Source organism: Syngnathus floridae, chromosome 2 (genome assembly GCF_059516105.1).
Source record: "Syngnathus floridae isolate MCC-2025c chromosome 2, RoL_Sflo_1.0, whole genome shotgun sequence".
Lineage (NCBI taxonomy): Eukaryota > Metazoa > Chordata > Actinopteri > Syngnathiformes > Syngnathidae > Syngnathus > Syngnathus floridae.
Genome location: NC_142414.1, coordinates 14,671,572 through 14,691,237, shown reverse-complemented (window position 1 = coordinate 14,691,237; position 19,666 = coordinate 14,671,572). Strand labels below are relative to the sequence as shown.

The 19,666-nt window shown below is 42.6% G+C and overlaps 4 protein-coding genes across 4 annotated transcripts; 1 reads left to right on the top strand and 3 right to left on the bottom strand.

The window, feature by feature from the left end:
- Window positions 1-1,618: 1,618 nt before the first annotated feature.
- On the bottom strand, window positions 1,619-3,159 carry dph3 (diphthamide biosynthesis 3). Its single transcript, XM_088368530.1, has 3 exons — window positions 2,943-3,159; window positions 2,194-2,268; window positions 1,619-1,940 (listed from the first exon to the last, which is right to left on the bottom strand). Exons 1-3 carry the CDS (start codon window positions 3,048-3,050, stop codon window positions 1,872-1,874), a joined length of 252 nt encoding a protein of 83 aa, XP_088224656.1. The 5' UTR covers window positions 3,051-3,159; the 3' UTR covers window positions 1,619-1,871.
- Window positions 3,160-4,247: 1,088 nt separating this feature from the next.
- On the top strand, window positions 4,248-5,145 carry LOC148402054 (claudin-24-like). Its single transcript, XM_088368771.1, has one exon. It carries the CDS (start codon window positions 4,255-4,257, stop codon window positions 4,909-4,911), a length of 657 nt encoding a protein of 218 aa, XP_088224897.1. The 5' UTR covers window positions 4,248-4,254; the 3' UTR covers window positions 4,912-5,145.
- A 1,562-nt stretch (window positions 5,146-6,707) lies between these two features.
- On the bottom strand, window positions 6,708-8,697 carry LOC148402053 (frizzled-7-A-like). The gene has a single exon (XM_088369381.1). The coding sequence runs from the start codon at window positions 8,695-8,697 to the stop codon at window positions 7,045-7,047; it is 1,653 nt and encodes a 550-aa protein (XP_088225507.1). The 3' UTR covers window positions 6,708-7,044.
- Window positions 8,698-10,542: 1,845 nt separating this feature from the next.
- Window positions 10,543-17,035, bottom strand: cdk15 (cyclin-dependent kinase 15). The gene is made up of 14 exons (XM_088369382.1): window positions 16,809-17,035; window positions 16,285-16,413; window positions 16,113-16,207; window positions 15,931-16,010; window positions 15,562-15,656; window positions 15,419-15,481; window positions 15,139-15,262; window positions 14,936-15,056; window positions 14,720-14,813; window positions 14,571-14,634; window positions 13,656-13,704; window positions 13,384-13,526; window positions 13,168-13,310; window positions 10,543-12,731 (listed from the first exon to the last, which is right to left on the bottom strand). The coding sequence occupies exons 1-13, from the start codon at window positions 16,983-16,985 to the stop codon at window positions 13,198-13,200; spliced, it is 1,347 nt and encodes a 448-aa protein (XP_088225508.1). The 5' UTR covers window positions 16,986-17,035; the 3' UTR covers window positions 10,543-12,731; window positions 13,168-13,197.
- Window positions 17,036-19,666: the final 2,631 nt, after the last annotated feature.

The following is a 19,666-nucleotide window of genomic DNA, read 5'->3' as shown; positions in this document are numbered from 1 at the left end:
ACTTTTAGCTTCTTTCACGGTCAAAAGGAGCTAAAAGTTTTCACGCACCTGCACTTAACGAGGGAATCAAACGGACACTCCATTAGGTACACCGCCATTTTCAAGTGTACCTAATAGCAGACCACTTTATTAGGGGAATATCATGGTCAAAGGTCACAGGTGTCAAGCTCTAGTCCTCGGGGCCGCGTTCCAACATGTTTTCCAAGTGACCCTCGTTAAGCGCAGGTGCGTGAAAACTTTTAGCTTCTGTCACGTTCAAAAGGAGCTAAAAGTTTTCACGCACCTGCACTTAACGAGGGAATCACACGGACACTCCATTAGGTACACCGCCATTTTCAAGTGTACCTAATAACAGGCCACTTTATTAGGGAAATATCATGGTCAAAGGTCACAGGTGTCAAGCTCTAGTCCTCGGGGCCGTGTTCCAACATGTTTTCCAAGATTCCAAGATTAAGCTTTGGCCACGATTTTTCCCTAATAAACTGGCCTGTTATTAGGTACACTTGAAATTTGAAATATTGGCCGCGTTCCAATATGTTTGCTTGCATATGCGTACACATACAAAGCGAGGTTCCAATTCTAAAAGCACATTTGGGTATATGCTCTCACCTGGGATCGAACCAAGTTCTTACCGAGCAAGAGCCCATTTCACTAACCGGTCGGCTATATCAACCTGGACACCACCCTTAGCCGTCTGTACTCTTTTGTACTAGTGATGTGCATTCCAGTTTTATGAGAACTGAATGTTTAGAATCGGTTCACTCAAAAGATTTGTTCAAAAGAATCGTTCACCGAATCATTTGCTGCACTTTCTTATTTATTCCTTTTTTTTTTACCTCGTGTAGTTTACCTATTGAAGTGTCCATGAGGTGTACTTAATCTCAGGCCACTTCATTAGGGAAAAAGCTTAAGTGAAAAGTGCCACACCCGCCCTCACCCCCATCTCCTGATTGGCTGTTTGATATGTGAGTTATTCGGACGCTCCATTAGGTACACCTCCATTTTCAAGTGTACCTAATCCCAGGCCGCTTCATTAGGGAAAAATCATGGTCAAAGCTTCACGGAAAGTGAAAAGTGCCGCACCCGCCACTGATTCTAAAGATTCAGTTCACTTAAAAGAACTGGAATGCACATCACTATACTCCACCTTCTCCTGGGGTGTCATCTGTTTGCTCCAAGATATAAAACATGCCATTGTGAAGGTCACCCTGGGAACCCCAGGCCTCAGCTGATGTAGTTGGTCACCAGCTGAGAACTCATCAGCATCTTCCTCATTATCGTCATCAGCAGCGGCATCAGGATGAACGTGTAAACAGCTTTTCTTTTTCAAGGTGTGAACCTCCGCAGGCATCTGTCAGGTTGTCATCTTTCATTTGACTTCCACTTTGAAATGATTACAACATGACGGAAACATGGCTGCCATTATGTGTCTGCCATTTCTCAAACATGAGAAATTTTGTGTTGCTATCACAATGCATCATAACAAAACATACACAAATAAGTAAAAAGTAATTAAGTAGTATGCTGGGTCAACACTTAGACAAGTTTCGTTTGAGTAGGAGAAATGAAATTTCATTTGTGTGTCTTGGGTTGAACTATTGACAAATGAGCCCAAAGATGCTGTGGAAATGCTTTCATTTCTTTAAAAGGTGCACACAAATAATGAGATTCAGTATATTTACATGTAAGTGAACATTGAAGCCAAAACAAGCAAATACAAAACAAAAAGGAAACATCAGTTGTTTCTGCTTTGCAAATTGCTGTGATTTTGGGGCAGTCAGTTTTTTCAATTGATTGCGTGGCCTATCCACAAATGATCACAATAATTATTATTATTACATCAAATTAACAGTCTTGAAGGTCAATCCAGGTCAGGTGGAAACCAGTGCCAGTTTGCTTTCAGATGGGGCTTCAATGATTTCCCCCGACATGAAAGACTCCTGAAAGACAAAATGTCATTGTGAGTGCCAATTTTTCTGTTCTCTTCGTGTAAGGTGATAATTGATGATGATAAAATGATTTTAAAAAGCGCTTCAATTAGGGCTTTTCACTATCTCTCCAAAATGGTCCCAATCCCTCTTATATATATATATATTTCTGTCTAGTAGATACTGAAAAAGTTTCTCCACTTTTGGTCCCTAAAGTAATCTGGAAATTGCCTCCCAGCAATGGTGCTAACAAGCTGTCAATCACCTTGTCATAAATGACTTTGACAATGAGCGAGCAGCTCGGGCACGTGGCCACGTCCTCGCCATTTTCCAGCTCTTCCTGTCAACACACACAAAAAGCAGTTAATACCAATGAAAGTTAAAAAGTTGTAGAAATTTTCTTGGGGGGGGAACCAGCAATTTACTAAATTGAAGGTTGTCTTAAAAGGGAACATAAATATAATTGAGGAAAAATATATTATAGCATAGTCCTAACTAAAAGAAGGACAAATGCACAATTAAAGCTGAACATCTATGTTAATCCTCAATCACGTTGCTTACTGCAGGCCTATTGAGAGCACACACTCTGAAGATCATTCCAATTGTTTAGCTAGGTTAAATAAATGTGTTCATACCATTTGAGTTTTTTAGCTTATTGGTGTTTTGGAATGTGTTGAGTCGGGGGAGGAGTAATATTTAATTAAACTTTAACGTTTTTATACTTAAATGAAATAATTGATCATTGGAATATTATATGGAATACAAGTCCTTTGGCACCAAACATACGTGCTGAACATAACATGTATTCAGTTACAGCTTTGACAGTACAAAGATTGATTGTGTCTCTAACGCATTGTAAAATACTTTCAGCAACGCAAAGTTGATCTTTTAAGCCAATATCCGTAGTAACAGTAGAAATATTTCAGGACGTTTGATCAAATAAACCAAGTTATCATTTACATGTACAGTGCACAGTTGCAAAACGGAGGAACGTGATGGCTGAAGTTGACTCACTTTGCTTATGGCGAATTTGTCTCCACATGGACACGGAAAATAATATGTTTCTGTGTCTTCGTCGTATTCAAAATCTTCGATCTCCACTTCGTCATGAAAAACTGACATTTCCGCTAATAAATCCACTTAGAAATTAATCTTGGGATGGTAGCGAGCACACATTTTACGAAACGGACTCGGGCGCCACTTGATGGCGTCACATTAGTCGTCTCAGACATATGACGCTAGAACCATAGATACCGCCTTGAGTGGGTTGGCCCCTTGACTGGGATAGGTAAATGCATCGGCCATGTTGAATGTGTCAACGCTGCCCCGCAAACTAATGCAATGGACAGAATTTAGGCGACAACTATAAAGTTACACACACGCACATGCACACACACACACGTACACACACGCACACACTCTCTGTCTAAAGAATAAAATAAAATGTGTTATCATTGTCGCTAGAGGGCGACAAAATCTAAACTGATAAGACTGCCTGCGAGCGGCGCTGCTGTGAATTCCCTGTTCCGACACGCGCATCCGATCCTCCCAGCAATAGAAATGTGGCAAGACATTTTATTCCTTACATATACTGTTCTTTTTCCATGCACAAAGTTGTTTCCGGTCTATTTAGGTTCTCAATCTATCTATATTAGGTTCTGAACTGTGGAACCAGCATGTAAATTGAAAGAAGACAAAATGTGCGATTCCGAGAACAACGGTAAAGTTATTAAAAGTCTGTTTGTTGTGAACACTCGTATGGCAAGTTTCTGCAGCACCATTCGCCCCACGCGTCAAACTTTAATTGAATTACAAACTGAAATTACATCACCACTAATGGAACAGGAGAGCTAGACATAGGCCACTCGTTAAAACAATAGTTGCAGAATGCATCGCGTTAGTCAGTTTTGGTTGTGTGGCAGTCATTGTTTTTGTGAGATTGTCTCATCACCTTTCAAAGATTAACACTTGCATGTTCCCGCAAGAACATGTGCAAATGAGGTCGTAACAAAAACAGTGAAAGTGTTGCGCGTGTCCCATAAAATACTATAGAGATTGAATAGCATAGTCTCACGTCATGAGTCACAATTACCATTTTCTCAGTTGAGCTATATAGTACTGGTGAAATCCAGATGGACACGGGTCAAGTTGTCAAGACCAGAACGTTTTGTCATTGTTCCGACTTTCATACAGGCTTAAAGAAGGGGACGTGGGTTTGTTCGGTGGCTGGGGCGTGTTATACGTTTTGTTTTTTTTGGGGAGGGGAAAAAGGGGAGATGTCGACTCCCAAGTTCCAACTGGGTGGCAAAGTCAGAAACAAACAGGCATGACGAGTGTCAGGTCACTCATGGACCCGAGGATCCGCGCGCTGGAGCTGCTCGGGGTGGCGCTTTCCGCGTGTGCGTGGATATTCACGCTGGCGGCCACATTCAGGTCGGCGTGGCTCACTCTGTCCACAGAGCTACTGCCCATGGAGAGCTACGAGCTGGGCCTTTGGGAGACGTGCGTGGTGCAGGACGTACAGGGCGCTCTGCTGTGTCAACGCTATGACAGCCCGCTGGCCTTGCCTCGTGACATCAAGTTGGCGCGCGTGCTCGTGTGCGCGGCACTGTGCGCGGGGCTGCTTGTGCTCGCGCTTGCCATCCCGGGTTTGCATGCGGTCAACGTGTGCGTGGACGGGCAAAGCAAGAAGGTGATGAAAATGTGCAGCGGGGCGCTGAGCGTCGGGTGCGCTGCGCTGATGCTTGTTCCGGTCTCGTACGTTGCCCACGCTGCGGCCTTGCGATACTTCGATGAGTCGGTGCCGGACGTGGCACCGCGCTGGGAGTTCGGAGACGCGCTCTTCTGCGGGTGGACCGCGGGCGTGATGCACCTGTTGGCGGGGACCGCGCTGCTCGCCTCCTGTGCGTCTCTGAAAAACCATCACGCCCATGCAGGCCCACTGGATCGGCTGCAGCAGGGACCAAGAACGGAATACGTCTGAAATGAACACTTCAACAGTGTAAAATCTCACGGCACACTTACCAACCAAACTGCCTCACCACAAGTTTCGGCAGTGTTCTTCATTATTTGGTGTGAAATTTGGTCCTGCTATCACAAAAGTGGTATCTTGATTTATGCCTGTAATTCGTTTCCTAACCAAGCTCGAACCTACCCATGAAATCAGTTCCCTCTTTTGAAATTAATTGAAACACCATTTATTTGTAAAAGCCCCCAAGAAATCGCGACTTTGTGTCACATTTTTTTATAGTTAGCGCTGTGTTGTAAAATATATGAAGTGTGAAGAAATAAACTGTTTTTATAATTAAGAAAAAAGTCTCTTTCGCTCTCTCTTTATCTCACATTGACACGCACGCACACACATACGCACATACACACATTACTGTGAAAATGAAATAAAAAGTGAAAATGTAATTTCTTCAAATTAGAAATATTTAGTCTTCCGACTAATGGAAAAGGCAGCAAGACACGTTGAAAAAACACACTTCCCTAACCTCATTTGTTCTTTTGCTCATGAAATTATTTGACGTCGTTCTTTTTCCTGCTTGCATATTATTTTAGGCCAACATCAACATAATATGGCATACTGTATCTCAAAACAAATATTAGTTTAAAATTGTTTCAAATATAGTTGGATAATGAAATAAGTAGTACTTCTGTCCCTTTTTGATCCAAATTTGGTCATTTGGTAATCATTTTAAAATAAAAAAAATAATTTTACTGTTTTTAGAGTGTAAAATGAAGATCTTAAAGTAACCCGTCTGTGTTAAGGGATTAAAATGAATAAAATACATGCACATTTTAAATAGCTTGTGATGTGTCATTTACTTTGCTGCTGCACTCAGACGTCTGGCCATTTAAAAGAAGATGCAATAATAATGAACCAGAACGCTGCTCTAAAACAACAATAAGGAGTTTGCCAGAAGCATGACTGTTACACTATTTTTTGCTCACCTTACATTGTAATGTTTTGCTACAAATCATTTTACCCTCTCAGTTAACCAAACCTGACGTAAAGCGAAAGCGTAGATCGCTTATGCTAATCTTTTGATATCAAACACAAATGTTTTGAATGAACAGAAAAAAGAAAAAGGAATTGGCTTCATTGTTTCCATACTGCAGTTCTGTACTCTATCTTTCTATCCACCTGTAATCACATTATGTATGAATAGAGAGGTCGCAGGTCAAACGTGATTGCTCAAAGCGACTACCGCAGTGCAACACCTCAACATAAAAGCATCGCTTTAATTGCTCTTTTCCTACTCGGGACAATGGAGTTTAGAAACAAGAAAGGAAGTATCCACCTCACATTGTTCACCTCATTGGCTCTCATCAGCAGCCAAACGGCAACACTTTGTAGCCATCACCAGCCAACATTGCATAGGATGCGGTGCCCGAGGCCCGGGTCTCTGAAGTTGGAAGGCTCACACTTGTCGCTCTGTACGTTGGAGTTTATCCAAGGTGACTTTGTACGAGGGGAGGGGTACGCAGGGCATTTACACGTGTCACTCTTTTGCACCACCGTGAAGCTGGGTGATGGAGAAGCTGGACAAAACAACTGCAAAAAGGTTACTTCACAAGTTGTGTAAGATTTATAAATATTCATTAAAAAAGAAATCAACACACTTATTTTTAAAACAAATCTCACAATATAATTATCATACAAGAGCAAACATGGGCCCGGTGTATGATTGAAAATTTTCCAGAACTGCTATGTTGATTTTGCTGAAGCTCAGTGTCAAAATAAAAACTGGTGGTTTTATACAAGGTGTCCGTGGCCCTGCTCTAGTGATGGACATTGTGATTTTCTAGGAATGTTGAAGTGCTTTTTGAAAATTGGCTTAGATTTATAGTGTTGCATATTGAATTTTATGGTTCCCAACAATGAAAAATACTGACCAGTGTCTTCACATGATTATCTAATAATAACATAATAATCATATTATCAAATTAATTTAAGTGTGGATCAAACTAGTAGCCCGTTCAGTAGCCAAGAATTGTCAAAAAGGATAAAGACCCTTGTCGTACACAGTGTAATGAGAGCAAGTGTTATTTGTTTCCACGGTGAGCAATAGCAGTGGTGATCGTAGATCGCAATGTAATAACGGAAACGTGGCTAAAGCGTGGCATCACCCAGCTCAGATCCGCTCAGTCTCCTATAAAAGTGGCGCCAGGACTGCACGGTCTTTCTGGACCAGATCCAGAAGCTGGACATTATCCCAACGATCATGGTCATCAGGTACTTGATCATGAACATGGTGAAGTCCGGGGACAGCGGAGCAAAGTTTCCCGACGGGCACGGCACAGCAAAGCGTTTGCAGGTCTGCATGCGCCAGGTGCGCTCCCACCGCGGACGCAGGGCCTGCTCGTAGAAGTGGCAGGCCACCACAGCGGCGGCAGGTAACGTGTAGAGCACGCCGAACACGCCAATCCGCACCATCAGCTTCTCCAGCTTGTCCGTATCAGCACCGCCGAGTTTCATGACGGTGCGGATGCGGAAGAGCGACACAAAGCCGGCCAGCAGAAAGGAAGTACCGACGAGGAGGTAGACAAAGAGCGGAGCCAGCACAAAGCCCCGCAGGGCGTCCACGTCGTACACGCCCACATAGCACACGCCGGTCAGGAGGTCGCCCTCCACCTGTCCCATGGCGAGGATGGTGACGGTTTTCAACGCCGGCACTGTCCACGCCAGCAGGTGGAAGTAGCGGGAACTGGCCTCGACAGCCTCGTGCCCCCACTTCAGCCCTGCTGACAGGAACCAGGTGAGCGACAGGATGACCCACCAGATGGAGCTTGCCATGCTGAAGAAATAGGCGACCATGAAGAGGATGGTGCAGCCCTCTTTCTTGGTGCCTTGAACCACCATCCGGTAACCGTCCGCCTTGAATTTGTCCACGCAGACAACTTTGTCCTCAAGCAGAAAACCGGTGACATACACCAGCGCCACCATGAAGTAGCAACCGGAGAGAAAGACCACCGGTCTCTCCGGGTACCGAAACCGCTGGCTATCGACCATATAGGTGAGGACGGTGAAGAGTGTGCTGATGCAACACAGGAAAGCCCAGACAGCGACCCAGAGCCGCCCGACCTTTAGCTCCTCCTCTCGAAAGTACATCAGCCCGTTGGGTGTGGAGACCTCACAGGGGGCACCGCAGTCCTTGGCGCCGAGGAAGCGGTAGCTGAGGTAGGCTGGCACCTTGAGCTGCGACGGGCAGAAGAAGACCGGGTTGCTCGAAGGGTGAGACGGAATGTTCAAGCGCTCTAGTAGGTCCGGTGTCGGAGCTGGTGGGGGAGCATTACTCTCAGATGTGTTTTGACCCACGCAGATCTCGCCAGCACCGTGGACAGGGAAGTTCTCACAGCGCAGCCTCTCAGGCCACTGAAAGCCAAATTTATTCATCAGCGCCTCACAGCCCTGCCGGGCCCGTTCGCATAAAGTCCTACAAGGGGGGATTGCCTGCTCCAGAACCGTGCAAACCGGTGCGTACATGGAGCAAAGAAAGAATTTGAGGTCCGGCGAGCACTGGACTTTGACCAGCGGGTAGAACTGGTGAACCTCCAGCCCGGCGTCTTCTTGGTTGGCGTGACCCAGTAGGTTAGGCATGATGGTCTGGTTGTAGGCGATGTCGGTGCACAGAGGGATCGAGATGGACTGGCAAAATCCGTGTTCTGGGATAGAGAAGCCTTTTGGTTCCTGAGCTGAACCCGTTGAGATGAGCAAGGGCAAAGCGCAAGTCAGGAACCAAGGCCAGGCCCCCCGTGTCGCCATGATGGTTCAATCCACCCAACGGAAGGAAAAGTAGTTGCGCTAACCGGCTCGTCACTGCTGGGTTTCCCGGATAAGTCTTTCCGTCACGCTGCACTTGTGCACGCTGTGCATCTCACACAGCTTTCAGATGCAAAGTTGTCTTTGTTGCTCAATGTGAAGCTCTATAATGTTTTTCCCCCCATCCTCCATGAATCTCAAGCTTGGTGGTCTGTTTCCAGGCGCCCCCCACTGCTCCAACATGGGGGTATGGGGGGGTACCTCTGGACTCGGTCTGCGCTGCGCCAATTAGAGGCTTTGTTGATCTCTTTCTTGTTAGTGATTGGTTTAGGAGGCAACGCTAGAGGCAGCCATAGGCAGAACACAAGCGCTGCTGCCTTTAAAATGATTTGATGAAAGAATTTCAATCTTGCGTATAGGAGTTCAATGTAAACACAAGTTAGGCGCATTGAAGATCGCCAAGGCTCTCCAGATTAAGACGAAAGGTATCCAAGATCCACAAGAAACTAGACAGCTCAGGTGGAGATTGTGGAGGAGGCTTAAGAAGAGGAGATGGTGTGGGTTGTTCAAATAGCTCATAGGAAATAGGGCGCAGTAATATTTTTGCTGAGCCAAAATCTTCATTTTCTGTAATGACAGAGAGCATCAAAATAATTGCACGAAGTAGCATTCATGTGTCTTGACTGTGTAAAAAGGAAAACTACTTATTATTGTAGATTTAAATACTACCTACTGCGACTAGCGACTTTTGGCTCAACACAACAAAAATTGAGTTTGATAAAAGAAAAAAAAAAAGCCTTTTCGGTGTTTAAAAAAAAAAAAAAAACTTTTGATATGTGCATATTTGCCTTTACTTCATTATTATGTCCAAATTTCAAACGCAAGTTTCATCACTTTTTAAACGTGTTTTTATCCATATATTTTGAAATAATTCCATTTTTAACATGGTGTAGTATTTTATTTTCAGTATTACCCTGGCCCCTTACCCTAACACAGAGATGTCAAACTCATTTTTGTCATAGTGTCCTTCAGAGGATCAACTTTTTATAGTATAGGCTGCACAACAAACTGATAAATAACTAGTTTTGAAATCAGAGACTTGTAAAAACTGCTCAACTATTGAAAAAATTGAGTGGTAATAAAAATTGCTGGCAATATCTCTATTTTTTAAAAGTGAAGACAATTTGTAATTTTAGTGTTGACACATGAAGTCGATGCACAATTTGTCTTTGCGGGCCACATAAAATAATGTGGCAGCCAGATTTGGCCCCGGGGCCTTGAGTTTGACACCTATGCCCTAACACTTAACTAACCCTTTTACACAAAAACTGAAACTTCACAGAGAAAAAAAAATGACCAAGTCTATATAACATCCCCCAGCCAGAGGGCACCGCGACGCTTGCACAGTTGACGCTATATTATCAGCAACTTATTACGATCCCATTCAAACATATTAACATGACAAGCTGCAAGAAAGAGGCCCAGATGAAGTCTGGGACAGCAGGGACAATTGAGCTCTGGTTACAGGTCAGTCGAAAGGCCGCAGGATGAGATAAAGGCCAGAGCAGTTGAATGAAGACAAAGATGCTTAAAGGAGTGAAAAGAAGAGTGGAAAAAAAAATCCCAGGGGCCTCTTTCCGATGTTAAGCCTTTAATAGTGCAGGAAGACATTGGGTCTGGATATGGAAAGCAAACCCAAGAAGAAGTCCACCGAAGTTTCATAGACATCACAACCCATTGAGAGATGTTCTTTTCTTCAAAATGAAACTTTACAGGTTTTTTTTTTTTTTTTTTTTAGAACTTTCTTTGCTGGATTGACTTTTTAACCCTGAAAATATGTAAATTTTAACCAAATCAGCCAGAAAGGAGTTTTTAGTTGCAGAAAAATGCGACTTAATTTAAAAATAAGATAAAGATTAAATTTATTGACATTAAACTTGTCACTTGTCACAATCTTCAGAGGGCAAAAATCAAAGGCTAATGTTTATTTATATTGACATTGTTTGTGTGTTATGAATGAATTTTTGCTCGGCGGATAAGATCAGAGATTTGCCGAAAAACAAACACGCGGTAAAATATTCACACAAAGATTCGTCCTCTTTTATCTTTCCGAACTTTGCGTTACTTCGTGTCAATCAAAAGAATCAAACAAATGGTAATGTATTTATTAATCAACTCGTTCCTGGAAAACAACTTTTTGGGGGACACACATTTGTTTGACATCGCCGCCAAGTTTCAGGGGAAAACAAACAAAAGAAACAAAGTTTGTTGTTATACTATGCAGCGTGGCGAGATGACGTACAAAACAAATTTGATCGGCTAGCATAATTGGTTTAAGTGCCAATTTATGTACCTGATGTGTCCAACTTGTTTTTCTTGTGGGTCATATAACTGTAGGTTTCCTCAGAGGGCCGTTATGTAAGTATGTTCAGCTATTACAAATACATATTACCTATACATAATGATTTTTAGAGGTTAAAAAAAAAAAAACGACAGGGTTGGTATTTTTACCACAACATATGAACAAATGATTTACTTTCGCAGGCCACATTAAATGTTGTGGTGGGCCTGATCTGGCCCCCGGGCCACGGGTTTGAAACTGGTGAAATACAACATATACATATACAGGTACAAACACAAGAGAAGGCAAACGCACACACTCATCATGCTGAAAACGCATAGTACGATTTTTGTTGCTCATGTTTTGCAGTTGTATTTTTGTATTTTATCTATTTTTCTTTTATTTGTGTGGCGTTTTGCTGCTTATTTCCGAGCGCAACGTTGGCAATTTGTTTTTCCACAAAATTCAGTGGTACAAACAAAAAAAAATCAAACAGTGGTGCAAACAAGAAGCAACATCATAAATTGTCTTTAGAAGTATTTTTAGCACAGCGTATCTGCCATTATCATTAGCCTATCAAAACTTTGATTAATGCTAATGTAGAGTACAATGGAAAAGAGCAAAGTTGGACGGATGGAAATTACTATCGCATTCATTTTAAACCAAACAGCCAAAACAAATACAAATAAAACACCAAACAATAGTCTGGGGGGACAATATAAAATATATCCTCAGTTGTGTGGAAACATTTCGAAATGTTTGTTTAGAAGTCAACTTCTTGACTAAATCTGTATGAATCACACCATAGCCAACAGTGTTTTTCTTGCATTAACGACATATTTTGTAAATCACACAGCACCACAGCGATATTCTACGGGGCTTATTTTCCACACAAATGAGATTAATTATTCATGTTGACTCTCGGGGACAGAAGTGACAGAATTGAGTAACTGCTAAGAGACGTGAAGAGAAAGTGGTTACATTACAGTCATTATTCCAGGGAACTTCTTGCATCTAACAGACCTTTTCCCTTTTAGTTTGGAAACTGTTTGAAAAACCTGCCACAGTCAATTTTGAATATAAATGTTGTCCTTTCACTCTGAAACTTACTTACTAAAGTGATCCAACATACACAAAACTAGACATACGTCGAGCCCGTTCCGGATCAAATTTGACTCATCTCTACTAAATTTGATCCTAGATCTACAAGTGTGTGGTAAATAAATAAATGATAGTATTAATCGCGAATCCTGAAACTGTGTGAAAGGTCCTGGGGAAACTTGAAACGATAAAAGTAGCATGAGGAACATAAGTTATACACAGGACAGATCGAGGGGGCCTTGACACAAGTGCAAGATCTGCACCTGAAAAAACAAAAAACAAGCACGGTGGTGCCATGACATTTGAGGGTAATTTGTTCCGTGATCACACTCATATCTTAAAACACTAATTTCTCAAACCACCTGACCCCATTCAAATGAATGGAAATGCCATGAAGCCATTCCAGTATAGCCACCCAAAAAAAAAAAAAAAAATTAATAAGAAAAATATCAGTCTATAAAATGGTAGTTCATTAAAAAAAAACATACAGTAATGACATAATTAAATAGAATGTAAAGAATGAAACTGTCTACCATGTTTTTTTGCTTCATTTTCGGTATCCTGCGCCTTCTGCAGTCTGTCATGCCTTGGCTACCTGGGGGCAGTATAAAACAGACAGAGTCACCCACAAAGAAGAGTTTCACAACTAAGTCAATAAGTCAATGTGAGTATACTTATATAATCTCTGTCTACATGTGTTGCGCCACTTCAACTGGTAATCCAAATCAACAGCTTGAAGCTTCTTTTTGGAAGAATTGCTTATCAATCTGTTGCTTGTTGTAAAACGAGCTGCCAGATTGAAGCAAAAAAAATAATTCAATCTGCAACCCAATTTGGTGGTTTAAAATAATGAACCCAACCCTGGGTTAAAAGTACTTTGTGACCCAATCTACTCAAAATTCACAGTTACTGTACTCACAGTGGTCTTGGAAAACAACCTACAATTTTGGGATGAGGATATACCTGGCCTGAGCAAAATTGACCTGGAACATATTTGTGCATGGAAAATGATCATTGTGTTAAAATGTCACCTGACTACACATCTTCTTGGGCTGAAGATGTCACCAAAACTTCGCGGCAGGCAAAAGTGAAGGTCTGACTCGGCCGCTCGGATTGAAGTTGTCGCGGAACTCTGTTTCTAGATTTACGCCGGGCACCTTGAAGATGGACACGGCTGGAAAAAGACAAGATGGACATGGGATGGCAAATGATGGGGAGGAGCGAGTGCATCATCAGTTGGCTCTTACTGTCCCTCAGGTGCATGATGGGCGTTGGTAAGATGTTGAAATACGAGTGCTGCTGGGCATCTGGCGCCGAGATCCGGTCGGCGGGCGCCAGCATCAGCATCTTCTGAACCAGGTCTTCAGTTTTGTATGGCAGTCGACTCAACCTGATCCAGAGAGAGAACCCGTGATGTCGCTGGAATGTTAGTTAAAATCCAAGACCCTCGCAATTTAGTGTGTTATCACGTTAGTGTGTTAAAAATAGGGCTTGGATATTTATACTTTTCCATTCTCACCTTTTCCATACGGAGCGAATTGGCTTCAGCTTAGAAGGTAGGGACCAGTCTGGAACAACAACGACAGCACTTGACGACTTTTACCTCACGCATGCATGCTTTCTGGTCATGTGATGATTATCCTTGCTTTCCTACGGCTGCTGAATTGTTAATGTATTAGTAAGCTCATTGGCATCATATGTAAGACATGACTTTTCTGGAGATCAGTAGAATGACGAGCCCGCATTTGTACAACAACTCTGAGTGGCAAATGAATTTTCCACTCATAAATTTACATGAATAAGTAAATAAATAAATTTAAAAAACACATTTTAACAGCTCGTTCAAGAATTTAGTTGTAGAATTTAATTGCATTTTAGAAAGCCGTTCCTGTTAATCTTGTACTTTAACATAAATATAACTTATTGTCGTTAAATTGTGACCTTTTATTCTGACAACATAATAAATTATTAATATCTTGTTCACGAAATAATGTGTCCCAAAGGGTCCCTGGACCTGTGGTGTCATAGCGTCGTCTAGTGGACACTTGCTTAACTACATGTGGAAGTGCCTCGATTTAAGAGTTGAGGTAATTCTCTGACGATGGTCGTAACTCAAACTACAGTACAATGCAATATTTTCATAATATTTTCCTCTGGAAAAAGAAAAATCAAAAAACGTTCCATCGTCCAAAAAGTCTCTAAATGTTTTTTTGAATAGTGTTTTTAAGGGAAAACTGTATTGTATTATACATATAAAAAGAGACAATAACATAATTAGGTCAAATGCAAATAAATGGACTCATTTTCCTGTGACTCTTTATGAAGTTGAATCTATTTACTTGTATTCGTTCAGGTGCAAATCTACGAGAATAAATAGCTGTAAAAAGCCAACACACTCAAGTCAGCATCTATGAACACATGAGATGAGTCTGACCTGATTGATAATTGGGCAACCGGGTGACTCCTGTCCAGGTATCCTCTGAAGGGATTCCTAGCACCTGCAGGGACACAAGGCTCACTAGAACCGTGCCAGCGGTGCTAATAAAATGAATTTCTTTCAATTCAAATATTTGTTGTACAAACCATCCAGATTTTCTGCAGCTGGTCAAACACGTCAGTGACTCCAGGGAATGCCGGCACTCCTTCCAGCATCTCGACAAAGATGCAACCTGCGCCCCTGGACACGGGTGGGACTGAGTTTCATATATGCGAGCCATGAAGCTTACGTCTTACGCTTAAGTTTCAACTTCAAAAATGCTCCATGAATGTTCTGACGATTGACCCAAAGCCAGAACTCACCAGATATCCAGAGCTGTTGAATAGTCAGTAGATCCAAGCAGGACATCGGGAGGGCGGTACCACAAAGTCACCACATCTGAGGAGAAACTCTGACAGGGGACAGATTTGGAACGAGCCAAACCTGTGCATGGAACCAAAAAGTGGGTCGCTATCGTCACGGCAACAAGAGATGCAGCAGATACGGCCCAAATGTAGCGACTAACCAAAATCGGCCAGTTTGAGTTCTCCTAAGTAGCTGATGAGCAGATTCTGAGGCTTTAAGTCTCGATGGAGGATCCGCCGGTCGTGGATGAAGGAGAGACCGCGTAGCAGTTGGAACATGAAGAGCTATGGGGAGAAGATCCATTTAGGTTTAGCCTCCGGAATAAACATGTCTTTAATACTCGTTATGATCCCTCAAGGGTGAAATTCAACTCACATAGTTGTTTTTTTTTTAATGAGGAAATAACAAAAAAGGATGGATGAACATATGTGGGCTCATACCCGCACATTGTGAGAGTGCAGACCTCCGGGATGCTGGTTCATGTACTGGGCTAGGTCCGTCTGCTGCAATCACACGCATGAGCAAATGAGAGTCTCCCGCTGCTCCAGGCCCGCGACACGCTGCACGGCACCACCTATCTCACCACGTATTCGAAGACGAAGGTGAGAGAGTCTCTGGCGTGAATGATGTCATGCAGGAGGACGATGTTGGCGTGTTTCAGGCCTTTGAGCAGTGAAGCTGTGCACACACACGCACACACAGAAGAAGTGTTCTATTGTTACATTGTTAATGAATCACGACATTGACACAGGCACACAATGGATCAGTCAAAGGGTGCAATAAAATGAAGAAATACTAATTCATCAAATTAGGGGACAGTCTTGGATGGTCCAGTGGTTCACTCACCTGACACTGGTGCAAGGAGTTTGGGTTCACTTTATGCATGGTGAAGCAGAAATTAGTTGACTAGACTAGGTGGAGAAGGTGAATGTTTTCATGTGTGGCTAATCACCTTCTCTGATGGCAGTGAATGGCATGCCTTCCTCCGTCTTTGTCTGGATCACCTTCAACGCCACAAGCTGCCCGTTGATCCTCCACAAATCACAGAAGCATTGTCATCATTAATAAATGCAGCCAAAATAGACTCACCATTCATGGTGAACCTGTATGTCTCGAGTGTAAATACTTTCTCACCTGCTGATGCCTTTATAAACAGACGCATAGGAGCCTTCACCAAGTTTCTCTAGGCTCACGTACGAGTTAGCCGTTCCAAACTGAAGTCCTGCTTTCTGATGTCACACACACACACAAATCGTATTGTAACACAGGCGTGAACGTTTAAAATTGATAATGGGCAGCAACCGACCCAGTTAAAGGTGTTCTGGCAGTTGTCCTGGCTCCATGGGTCACTGTTACTGCGGCCTCGTTGCACTCGAAGCCGTCGCATTTGCAGCGTGTGGAACCAGTGAGGTTGCGGGCCACTGTCTGGTTCCAGCTAGGCCAGGCAGACATAAAGAAAATTGAGTGAAAACATCAAAAGAAAAAGAAAAAAAAAGTGAACTGAAACGGACCACCCAACCATCAAACTTTTGTATCGATCCACAAATAGAATAACTATTGATGCCCCCAAACGGTGGCAAAGCAGTACTGTTGTCTAAATGAAACGCCTTAACTCACTTCAGCATTCAAAGTAGTTCCTTGGCACTAAAATGCCACTAAAGGGCAGGAAAGCACTACTTTTGTCTAAATGAAACTCCTCAATTTACTTCAACATAGTACATTGGTACCACAAGGTAGGCTACTGTGCTGTAACATAAAACATACCAGACAAACGCAGAAATTATTACGTTGTTCAAATAGTAATGTGAGGATAAAAGTTTCATCAGATACCTCGGTAACTGGCAGTGATGAAGAACTGTTGCTCTTCTTGATGCCCCTTTCCTCCATTCTCAACACCTCCACCTGTTCCTCCTTCTCTTCCTCCCCCTCCCATGGTCCTTTGCCGCCCTGATCCTCCTCGACCTGGCCACAGCAGCACCTCCTCATGCAGCAGGACAAGCTGTCCATCGCTGTTTCTTCTTCGTCTTTTTCTGCTGCTCATATGACCAACGTGCTGTCTGGAGGAGAGCAAACATGGTCTCATGACTTCTGCTCTCCTCGCTTTGTATTCCCTCGGGCAGGGAACAACAGTGTTATTCAACATGCAGGGTATTGGTGCTCTCCAGTGGGCACACTTGAGAACTGACTCCAAAGTCACAAAGTACGTACTTTGTACAAATACTTTGCTACTGTTCTTGCAGGAAGTAGATTCTTGGCTTGAGGATATTTGACATTTTACTTTGAATGCCTACATTTTAAAGCATTTTAAAAAGTCTTCAAACAAAATAACATAAATGAGAATTACATTTAAAAGAAATTGTTGAGGTTTTTTTAGGGGCCTTGGGAATGTTAGAGAAAGCGTGTAATTACAATAATGATCAGCAGGGGTCAGTATGACTACAGACAATAAAGAGCCAATTTGCAGAGTAGCTATGGTACTTGTGTGCGTGGGCGCGTGGGTTTAAGTGTGTGCGCGTGTGCGTGATTTTAATTAATCCGATACATGTTCAAACTGTCACCTATTTGAAACTATATTAACTGCAATGGCCTATTTCGAAATGAAATTTTAAATAGATTAACCGTCAAACAAGCATAAAATTAAGTTAACTGCTGCTGACAATAGTAATACAGTGGTGCCTTGAGATACAGGTGACCCAATTTACTTTTTTTTTTTTTTTTTTTCGGAATACAAATAGTCATTCAGGCGATTTTCTTTTTGGAATTTTTTTGCACTACCTTCACAACAACACGACAACTTTTTTTATAGGAGAATTTTTAGATTTTTTTGAAAAAGGCCGCATTTTTGTCAGCGTTACTTCATTCTTAATATGACAAACTGAAACACTTTTTTCCATTCCTTCATTAAAGCATTGGTCTTGCTAGGGGGAAAATATTTTACATTTGTTGTCACCAGGGATGGTGCTAGGCCAGGGCTAAGGGGGGCTGTAGCATCTCATTTGATATTCTAAAATATATTTATAAATTGTTTTGTCAAACCTGAAATCCTCCCTTATCAGTCCAGCCCAAATTAAGCTCCGGGAGGGAAGACGTTCGGAAACCATCCCTGGCTGTCATGTACCTTTGACAGAATCAGCTTGAAGTATTTATAAACTATTTGTTTGTGTCATTTTTAGGGGGAGAGAGTGTTGGAGGAGATTAACAGCATTTCCATTATTTCATTGGGGAAAGACGATTTGCCGAGGTACTCTACTATGTTGAAGTGAATAGAGGAGCTTCATTTATTACTTTGCTGCTCTCTTGAGGCATTTATGGGCAATTATAAGTATAGTTCCGGGTCCAATATAGGTCCAAGGTATAACGGGAGACCTGGGCAAGAGGAGGCTATAGCCTCATCAGAAACCAGCCCCAATTTAGCCCCTCCAGTATTTTACTTGACATTCTAAAATATGTTTATAAATTATTTTTTCAGCCTCCCTCCAATGTATCAATCAAGCCTCCCTTTGGCCCCCGGGAGAGAGAAAAAATCCTGAAGCCTTTAGGCATTTGACCTCTCTCCTAATGAGACAAAATCTTAATGTTTGTTTCTTTCAGTTAATCGTAAATATTGCAGCATTTTCCGTCAACATTTATTAATGCACATGGCTTTACCGAGAGCGATGCAAGGTACAAAATAGTTTAGCGTCCTGAACGGTTCAATGTGACAGCCCCTGGCAACGGGATGAAAAATGAGGCAGCGACAGGGACGTAATTGGACGACGGGAGCAGGGGGGGGAGGAAGGAGGAAGAAGGACGAGAGGATGGCGGACAAAGGCGGCGGGCGATAGAGCGAGTAAACGGCTGGGGGAGGTGGCGTATGGGGGGGGGGGGAGATTTCTGTCTCTCTCGTTTCTCCCCCAGCCAATTTAAATAATGTGCTACACGCACACACGCACATGCACGCGCACACACACACACACACACACACACACACACACACACACACACACACACACACACACACACACAGGCGCGAAAGAATGAAGGCAATTAAAGCATGTGTGTGCGTGTTGACATTTTTCCACAAAGTTGAGAATTGGTGAAACTGCTTGTGTTAATGTGACATGACAAAAAGAAATACTACGGAGGCCTATTCAGGCCACATAAAGACAAAACACATTAGTTGGGGACCTTATCTGTTTCTTCTCATGAGTCTTAATAACACATCATTTACATCCAATTGAGCACAGTGTGTAAAATGTGGCACTGCACTGAAGGCGTGCAAGTATAATTTCTGACTTGCCTGAATCCTGAATAAAAACGATCGATATTTGCTATAAATCCAGTGTATTCCGTCTTGGGTTTTGCAGATGGAAAATTGTCATGAGAGCACTCAGAAGCAAGGGTGGACTTGCCATCAGGCAAACTGGCAATTAACTGAGGCCCCGAGATTTCCAGGGGTCCCCAAAGGTCTCGTAAAAAATGATAAATAAACTTTTCTTTGATTTAAATTGTCTTCAAGCCAAACTGTTTCTACTCTTAAGCAAGCGGAGGAACAGCAGCAACGTGAACTAGTTTGAAATCTGTTGGGAGCAGAATACTAAAAGCAAACCAGAGGTAAACAAACTAACAAGTACAGAGTGGGACAAATGAGGCTTTGTTGGGCTACTGCAGCAACGGAACAAATTGTGCTGGACTGAATCATCCGCACG